We start from the raw sequence: 12254 nt of genomic DNA, 5'->3' as shown, positions 1-12254 counted from the left end.
CTAGGTTTCTGGATGTGGTCCACTGCTTTAAATAGGAATATAATTCCTCCACTCAGAATCAGGGTTTCAATGTGTCTTTTAAAATTGGTATGAATTTAAAATATGTCAATTATATTTGAATGTGCTGCAGTATCTGTGTGATTATGTCCCATGTGAAATGATCCCTCTAGATATGTGTAGGTCCTAATTTTTCTCTAATTAAATAATGTGAAGAATATATTCAGTGTAAAAGAAATGCTATCTGTAATTCAATTATAACATGCTGTTCTCCACACACACACACACACACACCCCACACACCAAGGTAATACAATTCCAGAAGAGATTTCCCAGAGAGTGGTTTTTGGCTAGAATGGATAAGAGAGCAAAACCTTCTCTCCTGGTCTGATGCCAGACTGTCTGGAGAGATGGGTTATGTTCCTTGTCAGGAACTGTTGAATCTTTCATTGATATCTCTGGCCCTGGGAAAGATCTGTGTTGGTATCTCCATATTTGTCCTTCCTATCATTAGAAGAGAAGCACTTGCTGGGAAATACAGGGTTGCTCACTTTTTCTTTTTTAAAAAGAAGAGGAGGGGGAGGAAGAATATGTATAATGAAGAAAGCATTCAGATTCTTATTTGGAAGAGGGGTCAGGTGTGCATATGGCCGTTCCTGACAATTCCTGCCTGTTTGTATGTCATAGAGCAACAAGTGTGGGACAAACATTTTTATATGCACCAGTCTGTGAAGAAAAATACTAAACATACCAATTTTTGCCTTCTTGGTATGCTGTTTTTGATCAGGGAAGAGCCAAATCAAAAGTTTTGCATACCTGCACTGTAAATTAATTGCTTTCACATCACCAAATGAATGCTGTTTTCCTTTTAAAGTTTCTATAGACAGACAGCACCCTTCTGGTAATTAGTACCATCCTGCAAGTGCTTTGGGGTTACCAACCTCAAGGTGGAGTTCTGCCAGAATTACAGCAGATCTCCAGAGTACACAGATCATTTACTCTGGAGAAAATGGCAGAAACAGAAGTCCTAGAGTGACATTATATCCCTGCTGACTTCCCTTCCCCTCCAAACTCTGCCTTTCCCAAGAACCACCCCCAAATCTCTAGGATTTCCCAATCTGTAATGTACATCCAGCTGAGTTTTGAGCCTCAGTGTATACTTTTTACTTTGACATTTTTAGGTGATGGAAAGTGGAAACTGAATCTGAAGGGAGAGCACCAGTTCTTTCCCCTGCAGAGACTGCAGCTGCTGCACTATTGCACAGTGTACATTCGGACTATAAAGCCCAGATCTCTTTCATATGGGCTCTAGGGTTGCCAAATGGGGCCGGGGGGTGGGGAATCCCCCGCTTTGACGGCCCGATTTTTGACGCGACAAAAATCGGGCCCGGGGGAAACCCCACCCCCGCGTGCGCGTCACCCGGATGTGACGTCGCACACTGGGGGCGGGCCACAGCCATTTGAGGGGAAAACATAGAGTGGCCCCGCCCCCAGCGTGCGACGTCACATCCAGGTGACGCATATGCAGTGCTGAGCGCACACCCCGGACGCCAGCCGGGAGCCCCCCGCTCCCGGCCAAAAACAATTTGGCAACCCTAGCTCTTTAACCCATGTTGGATTCTAAAGGCAAACAGATTTTTTTAAAGGTCCACTTTCCACAACTTAAGGATAAAATGCTATTGTCCAGAAGTTAATGAAGTCTTAATCTGGGTTTCTAAAACCTGTTTTTATCTAGGCTTTTATTGTTTTAGATACACTTAATCCTGTAGATGTGTAAAACCTTAAAAAAATTCTAATAAAAATACATTTTCAAAGGCCTATATTTTTATTATTTCAGAAATCTGATTACAAATTTGCATTTAATTTTTTAATACTTCACATTTTTCATATTGAAATAGGCTAAAGGGCATAACTACACAATACACTATACCATGTCCATCCCTGGGTCTGTCATGGGTCCCCGTAATGAAGATTACTAAATTTTCCTGGGGAAACCTCAAATGCACAGCAGCTGATTTGGATTGAGACAATGATGCAAAGAGAGATGAGGCTTAAGCCTCCTCTCTGTGCTATTTTCTCAACCAGGAACAGCTCTGATGAGCTGCTGTTTGCCCCAATGGGAAAATGACATGTAGCCTATCAGTACTGCTATTAAAATATTACTCTAAATGCAAATTTGTAAATCAGATTTCTAAAATAACAAAATACTTTATTTTAAAAAATGTATAGAAGTTTTCCAGATCAGATAAAAATAAACATAACAAAAACTGAACAATTAAGATGGTTTCTCACAAAGAAAGTAATGGAAACCAATAATACTGCTTATCAAACCCTACAAAGTAGAACGCCGAACATATAGCCATAATCTAAATTTAAAGCGGGGGGGGGGGGAATTATCTCTGCTCCAAGAAGAGAAAGTTCTGGGAAATAAGCCCTTTAAAAGAAGCCTAATGTATGGAAATGGGCAATCAGTTTTTTTCATGGCACTGAGGTAACATCACCTGGAAAATAACATCCTAGTAAGCCTCTGTTAAAGGGACATGACACTTTTTCTCCAGGCAGTTGGCAACCTTACTAGCACATTTATTTTATTTATTTATTTATTTTTGGATTTATATCCCGCCGTCCCCGAAGGCTCAGGGCGGCTTACAACAAGGCATAAATGCCAAAGTTAAAACAATAAAAACAAAATAAACAATACAGTACAATACAATACAATGGAAAATGACCACAAGCTTTTGTGCTTCACTGTGAGAGAAGAGAGGAGCAGAAGAAGTTAAGTTTTCATTTACAAGGCATGAAATGGTACAGTCAATGTTTTTGTTCTGTATTGATGAAAGTCCTAACCTGCTTCAAAGATGAATTCTTTGGGGGCAGATACTATCATTGGCTAATGATAAATATCATATGCTTTAAACATGTTTTTAAATGTTCTTTTTGTAGCTGCAGAAGAACATAAGATCGAGGAGAGTCATTTGGAGAATTCACAAAAGTGGTAAGTATTCTACTTTCATTAAGATCATGTATTATATTTGCTTAAAGGTCTTTTCTTCTGTGTTGGACTGTCAAAAATCATGTAATAGAATTTCAAAAACATATTCATGCTTTTGAGATTTTGACATAACTATATTTGACTCTGAGGGACAAGCTGCATGAAACAGAGGCTCAAATAGTTGCTGAGTACTTAAATCTATTTTAGTTCTTTAGACAACAGGCAAGGGGTTGCTTAACTAAATGCTTCACATTCAGGGGGAAAGACTGTGCTCAAAGAAAACCCATGTATTAGGTGAGAATCATTTCCCCAGACATCTTCTTTTTAGTGTTCAGGTTTGTTTGTTTGTTTGTTTGTTTGTTTTTTGGGGGGGTCCACAAGAGAGCACATTCTGCCAAGAAATTGCCCACTATCATTCTGAAGCTATGATTTCATCCAGGAACAGTTTTACACACATTGAGCTGCTTTTTAAACTCATGAATATCAGTGTTATTTTTTGTAGTTTTGTTTCTGTATAAATACTTGTTGAAGTCCTAAGTTCCTTTGTCATAATGTCATACTAGTATGTCTGGGGAGCAGAAAGTTTCAGAATAATTGTTCCAAGTCAAATAACACTAGCTGGGATCAAAAGGAGTTGCTAGCAGCCATAAAGGTGCCGAAGTAACATTCATAAAACCAGAACATGGTCTACATGATACCTTTCATTAGGATTACCCAAATGACACAAAAACAGTTTGTGAGCTTTTGAATTCACCAGAACTCTTCATCAGGCTGAATGTTACAATTAAAAAAAAAAGTTTGAAAAGAGAAAGAAAAATTCCTTGGGTGAGTCCTGGTTAACTCTGCAGCCTCAATGGCTTTTATATGCAACATATATATAAGGCAGTTGCTAAATTTTTCTTTTCCAGCCACATTCTCGCATACTGCACTGAAGACCACTTGGAAGAGCCCCTCAGTCTTCAGGACTAGCCTTCTGAGAAGTATTTGATACTAAGAGAAGCCTCAGTGCCCACACAGAACACAGTGTGAAGCTCTTTGGCTCCCAGATAGTAGATATTTCTCTCACTATATTGCCACCAGATATTTCAAAGATGTATACGTACTTCATCAGTGCTCAAGTGAAGGTTTTTGTTCTGAAAAACTACTATGAACATTGGGGCTCCCCCATTTTCTATAATGGAGGAGGCAGTGCCATACCCATATGCTTTGCAGAGTTGTTGTCCTGCCATGTATGCTTAATTAAGGTCCCTGCCACACGGCAGGGAAAAGGACGTTCGAACTGTGGCTAATGTGAGCCGCAGCAAAGTTGAGACAGCGCGGCGGGATCTCACGGATCCCCCGAGCCGCAGCGCCGTCGCTCCCCAGCACGATCAGATGCCGGGGAGAAAGCGATGGTGGGGAGGGGAGCCTGGCGAACTGCGCATGCTCACACATGCACAGTTCGGCTAGGAGCCGGGGATGCGCCGGCGCAAGGACGCGCCGGTGATCCCACGGTCAGCGTTGCTGCTGCCCTTCGAAAAGAACCACCTCGGTAGGTGGTTCTTTTTTGGTGCGGAGCAGCGCTGGAAGGGCCGGATCAGGGACGGAGACGGTACGCTTCCCAGATGTTGCGGTGGGATCGCGCCCGTTTGCTCCGCCCCCGTTCCGTCCCGCTCCCGGCCCAAAAGGCCTCGTATGGACAGGACCTAAGTAAATGGTGCAGTGCTTCTAAATCATAACTCTGCTTATTTCACTGCACTAGAGAGACCGGAAAAGGTACAGTTAGCAGTCTTGAAGGAATCAGTGGAGCAAATGTCTCACTCACTGAAAAAGAAGAACAAATTTAGAGTCCAGTGGCAACAAAGTTTTATTCAAGGTATGAGCTTTTGTGTGCACACACAATTTTTCAAATACACTGAACTCTAAATTTGTTCTACTGCTTCAGACCAACACAGCTGACCATCTGTATCTATCTTCATTGAAAAAGAATTATTCAAGATATAAGCTGTTGTGTGCAAGCACACTTCTTCAGATAGAGTGAAACAGAATTTCCTTAACCATTACTAATTGGCTCTTCCTGGCAACTAACCACCCCCCTTACCCTCTCTCTTTCTATGTGTAATGGTTGAGGAAATTCTGCTTCACTGTATCTGAAGAAGTGTGCTTGCACATGAAAGCTTATACCCTGAATAAAACTTCGTTGGTCTTAAAGGTGCCACTGGACTCAAAGTTTGTTCTACTGCTTCAGACCAACATGGCCACCCACCTGGATCTATCACTGAAAAAGAAGTTGTGAAGAAGTATTCCCTTTGCAGTACTGCTGTTCCTACTGCCCACTGCACAAGGTTAGGATATCTGGCCCCAGACGTTAGATCAGTGCAAGGTCTAGTACAGAACCCAGAGGAAAAAACCTGATATGAGTCATTGTCTTTCTTTTGTCTGATTTAATAGCTGGAAAAACATGAAAATTGGGATTGGGATCTATTAAACTATTTGGACTTTCCCAACAGTATGTTTTACTTTTTTCCTTTCAGCAAGGAACCATCATGTCATACTGTAGAACATGTTTTTTTTAATCTGCTTAAAAGCCTAAAACATTCTTAGGTTATTGCGCCAGTTGCATAGTCTGTGGATCGCAGCAAATATCATTTAAGTGCTGTTTCCTATAAAATGTTGGCTTTTATTCTGTTCTGCCACATGGGCTTGTGTGTTTAAATTTTAGAAATGTCCGTGAAAATACAGATTTGAAAATGATAATTCTATAATATAATTGTATATGCTAATGCTCTTTAATCACAGAAGTCTGTTTTTCAGATAATGGGTGGTAGACCATAAGAATGCTTTAGCCTAGAATATAGGACACATATTCTTACATTACCAACAACACCTACATGTTATTGTAGTGGTTTGCTAAGACTGTGAGATGAAACTATTCATTACTGACTATTGCACCTTCAAATTTGTATTTTGATATTAACATGGAGATGTTGTCATTGCATTGCATTAAATAATACAACCTATGATTTAGAAGAGTAGGTTTTTATACACCACTTTTCTCTCCCTTAAGGAGTCTCAAAGTGGCTTACAATCACCTTCCTTTTCTCTCCCCACACCAGACACCCTGTGAGATAGGTGGGGCTGAGAGAGCTCTGGGAGAACTGTAACTGGCCCAAGGTCACCCAGCAGGCTTCATGTGGAACAGTGGGGAATCAAACCTGGTTCTCCAGGTTAGAGTCTGCTGCTCTTAACCACTACACAACTCTGGATTTACAAAGCATTGAGAGGATTCTTTGTAGTTGTTTTCCTTGTGTCACATCCAAATTAAATTAGTTTATAGAACACTGAGTTTTCAGAAGCCAGGAGGACCCAATAGTTTGAACCTTAAGAACATAAGAGAAGCCAATGTTGGATCAGGCCAATGGCCCATCCCATCCAACACCCCGTCACACAGTGGCCAAAAATACCAGGTGCTATCAGGAGGTCCACTAGTGGGTCCAGGACACTAGAAGCCCTCCACTGTTACCCCCCCCCCCAAGCACTAAGAACCTTATATCTGTGAAATACTTTGCCACTTTTAGAAGTTTCTTTCTTTCTTTATATATATATAAGCAGATTATTTGTTTTTCAAAATTCAGTTATTTACAAATGTTTTACCAAGACTCAATGTTTTACCATCAGTGGTTTTGTCTGGGAGGTTTGCTAACACCCCTTATCAAGAAAGACTTTGTCCATGTAAACGAAGGCACCCAGAAATGGTAGCCCATGTTCTACTTCATTGTGATTTTTATGGGGAAGTGTGGGACTGTATAATTAAACCTATTGTGTCTAACGTTCACGGTCTACCTGAGGTGAAGTTAGTATCTCTTTTACTATCTGATTGATGTTCCCACATTACAAGTTCAGTTGCAAGGTACCTTCTGGCTGCCATAACAATCAGGGAGCAAAAGTCTAGCTTTTCTATGTGATGTTTGATGGTTTTTATAATTGAAATTCTCTGTAAATTGGCCATGTTGTACCTTTTTTCTTTTTATGCCAATAAAGGTATTTGGATTGGATTGGAAGCATAAATGAGGTCCCCAGCCTTAGGAAAAAGCTTGTCAGGAGAAGGGAAGCAGTGGGAAGGGGCAGCTAGTAAAGATCTGATCTAAAATTCTATTGTATTCAAAATTATCTGGATCTAAGAAGAAGAGAAGAAGAAGAAGATATTGGATTTATACCCCGCCCTTCACTACCCAAAGGCCTGTAGCTACAGTGGGGCATTTCGGGGCCCTGCCACCTTAATTAAAAGCCCCGCCCCACAAATAGCCATGCTAGAAACCTTATTTTTGAGGAGAGACCCACACACACACACTGCTGGCAGCAGCCAGAGTGACAGCATTGTAGCTTGCCCTCAGGTTTTCCTCTCCCTCCCACTGTGGAATTTGGAAGGGGAGGATCATGGGAACTGGGAAAAGACAGCTCAGAAGGCATTTAAATGCCTTTTGAGTTCCCTTCCACAGGGCAAGAAAGCTTAAAAGGGCACTCAAGAGTGGCACATTCAATAGATTTCGGACAATCCCCCTTTCTGCTAGCCCTGTCCTGCTGTATACCACCTTGGTCATGGCGAGTCTTTCAAAAGCTTTCCCATGAGCCTTTGGGAAACATGCTTTCTTGCCCTGTGGAAGGGAACTCAAAAGGCATTTAAATGCCTTCTGAAGGCAATTAAATGTCCTCTGAACGTTTTTTTCCCCCTAGGAGCTGATGTTCTCGCTGCTCTGTCCCTTGAAAGGAAGGGCTGGAAACAGACTCAGAGCCTTCCTCTTTAAAGACAGGCATTCAAATTAATTAAATTAACTGTAATTTAACTGCCCCCTTAAAAATGCCCCCTGAACAAAAAAAATCCTGGCTACAGGCCTGATCTAAGACATTTAAAAGTAATAGGAATAATTAAGTAAAATTCTACTAATTATCTTCCCTTACCACACTTCTGTGTTCATATTTTGTCTTACCCCAACCACCAAAACATCCCCCTTATTTTCCTGTGGAGAAGTAAGTATTGGACGTTTTGTTACATTTGTTGTGTATTGCTCATATAATTTCCAAGGCTAAAGCTTATTTATGTTAATTACCAACCTAGGCTACCGGGTCAGAAATCTGCCCTAAGGGAAACTGAACTTCCCCAGTGGGTTTATGTGTTGACAGTGTTTTCCCCCTACACTGTAGCTTTGAAGAAATGGTGACATATTTTGGGATAAAGCCGAAGTCTGGTGAGAAGGAGATCGCACCAAACTACATTTTCACGGTGTGGTATGAGTTCTGCAATGACTTTAAGACCATTTGGAAACGGGAGAGCAAAAACATTTCCAAAGAAAGGTAAGGTTCTAATAAAGTCATTAATACCATTTTAGATGTCTGGGAAACTGTTCCTTTTCAAACTCAACAAATTATATTCCCATATTTCACAGGCGTCATTGTTTTCTTTCAGATCAAATGGACATCAAGGAAAGATTATTCCCTCAGGGTACCTAGGAAAATTCACCAAAGGGATGCTGTCCCCACAAAAAGATAAACACATATAATCTGATAAATTACACTTTCTTAACCCCTTCCAATTACTAGCTAGTAAAATGAAAGGGGAGCTGTGCTAATTTGTAACAGATTGTTTCTCTTTGCATTTTCGTGTTGGGCTACCCTAAATGAGGCGATATTGCTCTTGCAGACAGCACAGACAAATAAAAGTGAATGTTTTTTCCAGTTAATATACTATACTTGCATCAAAGGGAAGCCCATGAGATTTGGGCCACACTTAGCACAGTGTTGAAGTCCCACACTGAATTTACAGCACTACTTCTTGGTAACCTGCTGTGGACATCAAACTCCATGCCGCTGCATCTCCCACCGTCTCCTGATTTTATTAAAATTAGTTAAAGCCTTTCTTTTTTTCTTTTTTTCTCTCTTTTTTAAAAAAGGCTTCAACTCTAAGCGTCGTACTTTTTTAAAAAGGAAGGTTGGGCTCTATTTAATAAACAGACGAATTTTACAGTGTACACATGTCATAGTTTGATGGCTGCACTCTCCTATAAAAGCATTAAGTGAATTACGCTGTAGGTGTTTCCAGCCCTATTCTATTGCTATATTTCATTTCACTTTTGTCTCCTGCTGTCCAGTACTAAATACACATTTCCTGTGCCTATATGGGTCTTCCTTTTGGAATTACAGGCTCACGGTTTTTAGTTTGTTTTTGTGCCTTAATAAATATTAATATGAGCCACTGCTCTCATGCTCTGGCATAAAATTGATGCTGTTTATAATGGGATTATGAAGCTGTTTTCATAACCATGAGTTTTTGTTTTAAAAAAAATTGAACAGGTTTTTTAGGTAAATGGAGGCATAGGTGAAAAGCTTCAAATTCACTAGTAAAACATATTGTCATAAAATACTAAAAAAGCTGTGGTAATGATGAAGTCTAGATTAGGCAAGAGATTGTAGCTCTTCTTAAGGAGATACAAAGTTTTGAATGAAAACCAGGAAATGATGTATTAATAGGGAGACATCACAAAATGGGCATGGCCAGACCTTCGCAACTTGTCTTCCATCAGGTGGCAAGACTGTCCAGTCTTTTTCACTTTCAATTTGTCAAAAAACATAAGAAGGCTTTGAACCCCTGATAGACTGTGTGATGCTTTCGGCATTCATAGAATCATAGAATGTTGGAAGGGACCTTGCAGGTCATCTAGTCCAACCCCCTGCACTCTGCAGTAGTGAACTCGAGGCCCCATGCACGTCTTCCAGTCAGATTTTGGATTATTTAAGTCCACTTAGTCTAGAGGAAGTTGACAGATTGCTCTCAACGGTATGCCCAACCACATGCAGCCTTGATCCGTGCCCTTCATAGCTAATTAAAGCTGGTTGTGAGGGGTTTCGAGGTGCTCTCAGGGATATTATCAACAAGTCCCTCGCCGAGAGACTGTTCCCGGGGGCACTCAAGGAAGTGGATCTGGCCGAATTAGCGAACTACTGGCCGGTTTCAAATTTGCCCTATTCGGGCAAACTAATTGAGAGAGCGGTGGCGATACAGTTGCAGAGCTTTATGGATGACACTTCCATGCTAGACCCCTTCTAGTTCGGCTTCCGCCCAGGCCATAGGATGATGACGGCACTGGTCGCCCTAAGAGATTACCTCCGGAGGCATCTGGATCGGGGTGGGACAGCGGTACTGTTGTTTTTTGACCTGTCAACAGCGTTCGACACAGTTGACCATCAGTTACTGATCCACCGCCGCACCAAGACTAGGATTCAGGGGCTTGCCTTACAATGGCTTGTCTCCTTTCTCCAAGGCTGGGGACAAAGGGTGGCTCTAGGGGATCAGATGCCCAGAGGCACCTGCTGACTTGCGTGGTCCCTCAAGGGGTGGTATTATTTAACATCTACATGCACCCCTTTGCCCAGATTGCCCAAAGGCATAGGCTAGGGTGTCACCAATACGCAGATGACACCCAGCTATATCTGTTGTTTGGCGGTCTGTCTGACTCTACCCCAGAAGATCTGGACCAGGCACTTCAGGATGTGGCAGGCTGGCTTAGGCTGAGCCAATTGAAATTGAATCCGACAAAGACGGAGGTCCTGTGCCTGAGTCAGAGTGGACTGGGGGTAGGGCTCCCCCTACCAACCTTCGACGGGGCACCATTGGTGCCAGTGCCAAGGGTCAGGAGTTTGGGAGTGTTCCTAGATGCCACCTTAACAATGGAGGCCCAGGTAGCAGCCACTGTCAAAGCAGCTTTCTACCATCTCCGGCTGATCAGGCAGTTGGTTCCCTTCCTCAAACGCAATGACCTGGCAACAGTGATCCATGCGATGGTCACCTCGAGACTAGACTATTGCAATGCTCTCTACATGGAGCTGCGCATGTCCCAAATCCGGAAGCTGCAGCTGGTGCAAAACACAGCAGCCAGGCTGTTGATGGGCCTCTCTATACGAGAGCAGATCCGGCCTGCGCTGAAGGCATTGTACTGGCTCCTAATAGCAAACCGGATTCACTTCAAGGTGCTGGTTTTGACCTTTAAAGCCCTATATAGTCGGGGGCCTGCCTACCTGAGGGACCGCCTTTCCCCACATGTTCCCCAGAGAGCACTGAGGTCAGGTCGCAAAACCGTCTGACTCTTCCTGGTCCGTAGGGCCTGTAAAATGGAGCTCTTCCATCAGGCCTTCGATTAGGAGCCACCACTATCACCAACACATGGATAACATCGGAACTGCTAACAACTGAACAGTTAAGGCCCTCATATTGAGAGCAACAAGAACAGCTAATGATACCGTTATGGCTACAGTGTACTATCTACTATCTACCATAGCCTTGGAGAGACTACCACCATCTACATGCAACAGCACTTTATTTACAAATTTGATTGTTTGTCTGAATTTTAGATTATTGCTCTGTTGATGCATCTATGCTTTATTGTACTTATTCTGTTGTATTTTAACTTGTTGTATGCCGCCCTGAGCCTGCCCATGAGGGGAGGGTGGGATATAAATTGAAAATATAAATAAATAAATAAATATTTCAAATCAATAAATACACTGCTACTGACACTGCTTTATCTAGTTTAATATTTAAATGCCACATCAATTGCATTTGCTGTTGGGGAAAGGCATATATATACTTGCTGAATTTTTATCCTGCTCTTTGTCCAAAGAGCGCAGTGAAATATGGTTCTGTTCTTCTCCATTTTGCCCTCCTAAAATGTAGGCTGGGCTCAGAGTGACTGGTGTCACCCCAATGAGTGACCTAATGAACTTGATGGCTAAATCAGGGTTATGGACCTGTTCCTCCCAAGTCCTAGTCTGACACTTTAGCCATTATACCAACCTGGATCCATAATGTTTCTCAGGCCACTTGATGAGCTTGATTGTGTGTTGTTATATAAATTCTACAGGTTCTTAGTTACAATAACAGCTGTATTTTGTTCTGTCACCAAACATATGTGCCCCAGCCAATCTGATAACACACTAGCATTGCTTACAATTTTAATTTTAAGTTAAACTAATTGTTATTTTAAAAACAGTTAAATTAAATATGAAATTTTTGTGCAGTTTGGGGTGATTTTTGGCTAACCATTTCCACTGATGTACATTTTACACTATTTGACTATTCTGTGGTTGTTCAAAGAACAGTGAGACACCTCTTAATTTTTTTTAGAGAAAAGAGAGTTAATTGTAGCTCCATTTAAGGAACAGGCTAGGCCGCAAGAGTTTGTTTTGTCTGAAAACTACTTCTAATGTAAGAAAAGTGTAGAAATCTAATTAGATT

The 12254-nt window shown here is 41.6% G+C and overlaps 1 protein-coding gene across 1 annotated transcript in view; it reads left to right on the top strand.

Annotated features, from left to right (window-relative positions):
• FMN1 (formin 1) overlaps positions 1–12254 on the top strand; it is a 242427-nt gene that overhangs the window by 217311 nt on the left and 12862 nt on the right. The window contains exons 15-16 of the mRNA XM_015424121.1: positions 2941–2992; positions 8171–8320. Of these exons, the coding sequence (XP_015279607.1) occupies positions 2941–2992; positions 8171–8320 (202 nt within the window). The remainder of the gene's footprint in view (positions 1–2940; positions 2993–8170; positions 8321–12254) is intronic.

This window comes from Gekko japonicus, unplaced genomic scaffold (genome assembly GCF_001447785.1).
Source record: "Gekko japonicus isolate JY-2015 unplaced genomic scaffold, Gekko_japonicus_V1.1 scaffold1081, whole genome shotgun sequence".
In the NCBI taxonomy this organism is placed as follows: domain Eukaryota; kingdom Metazoa; phylum Chordata; class Lepidosauria; order Squamata; family Gekkonidae; genus Gekko; species Gekko japonicus.
This window is presented reverse-complemented; position numbering and strand designations above follow the sequence as displayed.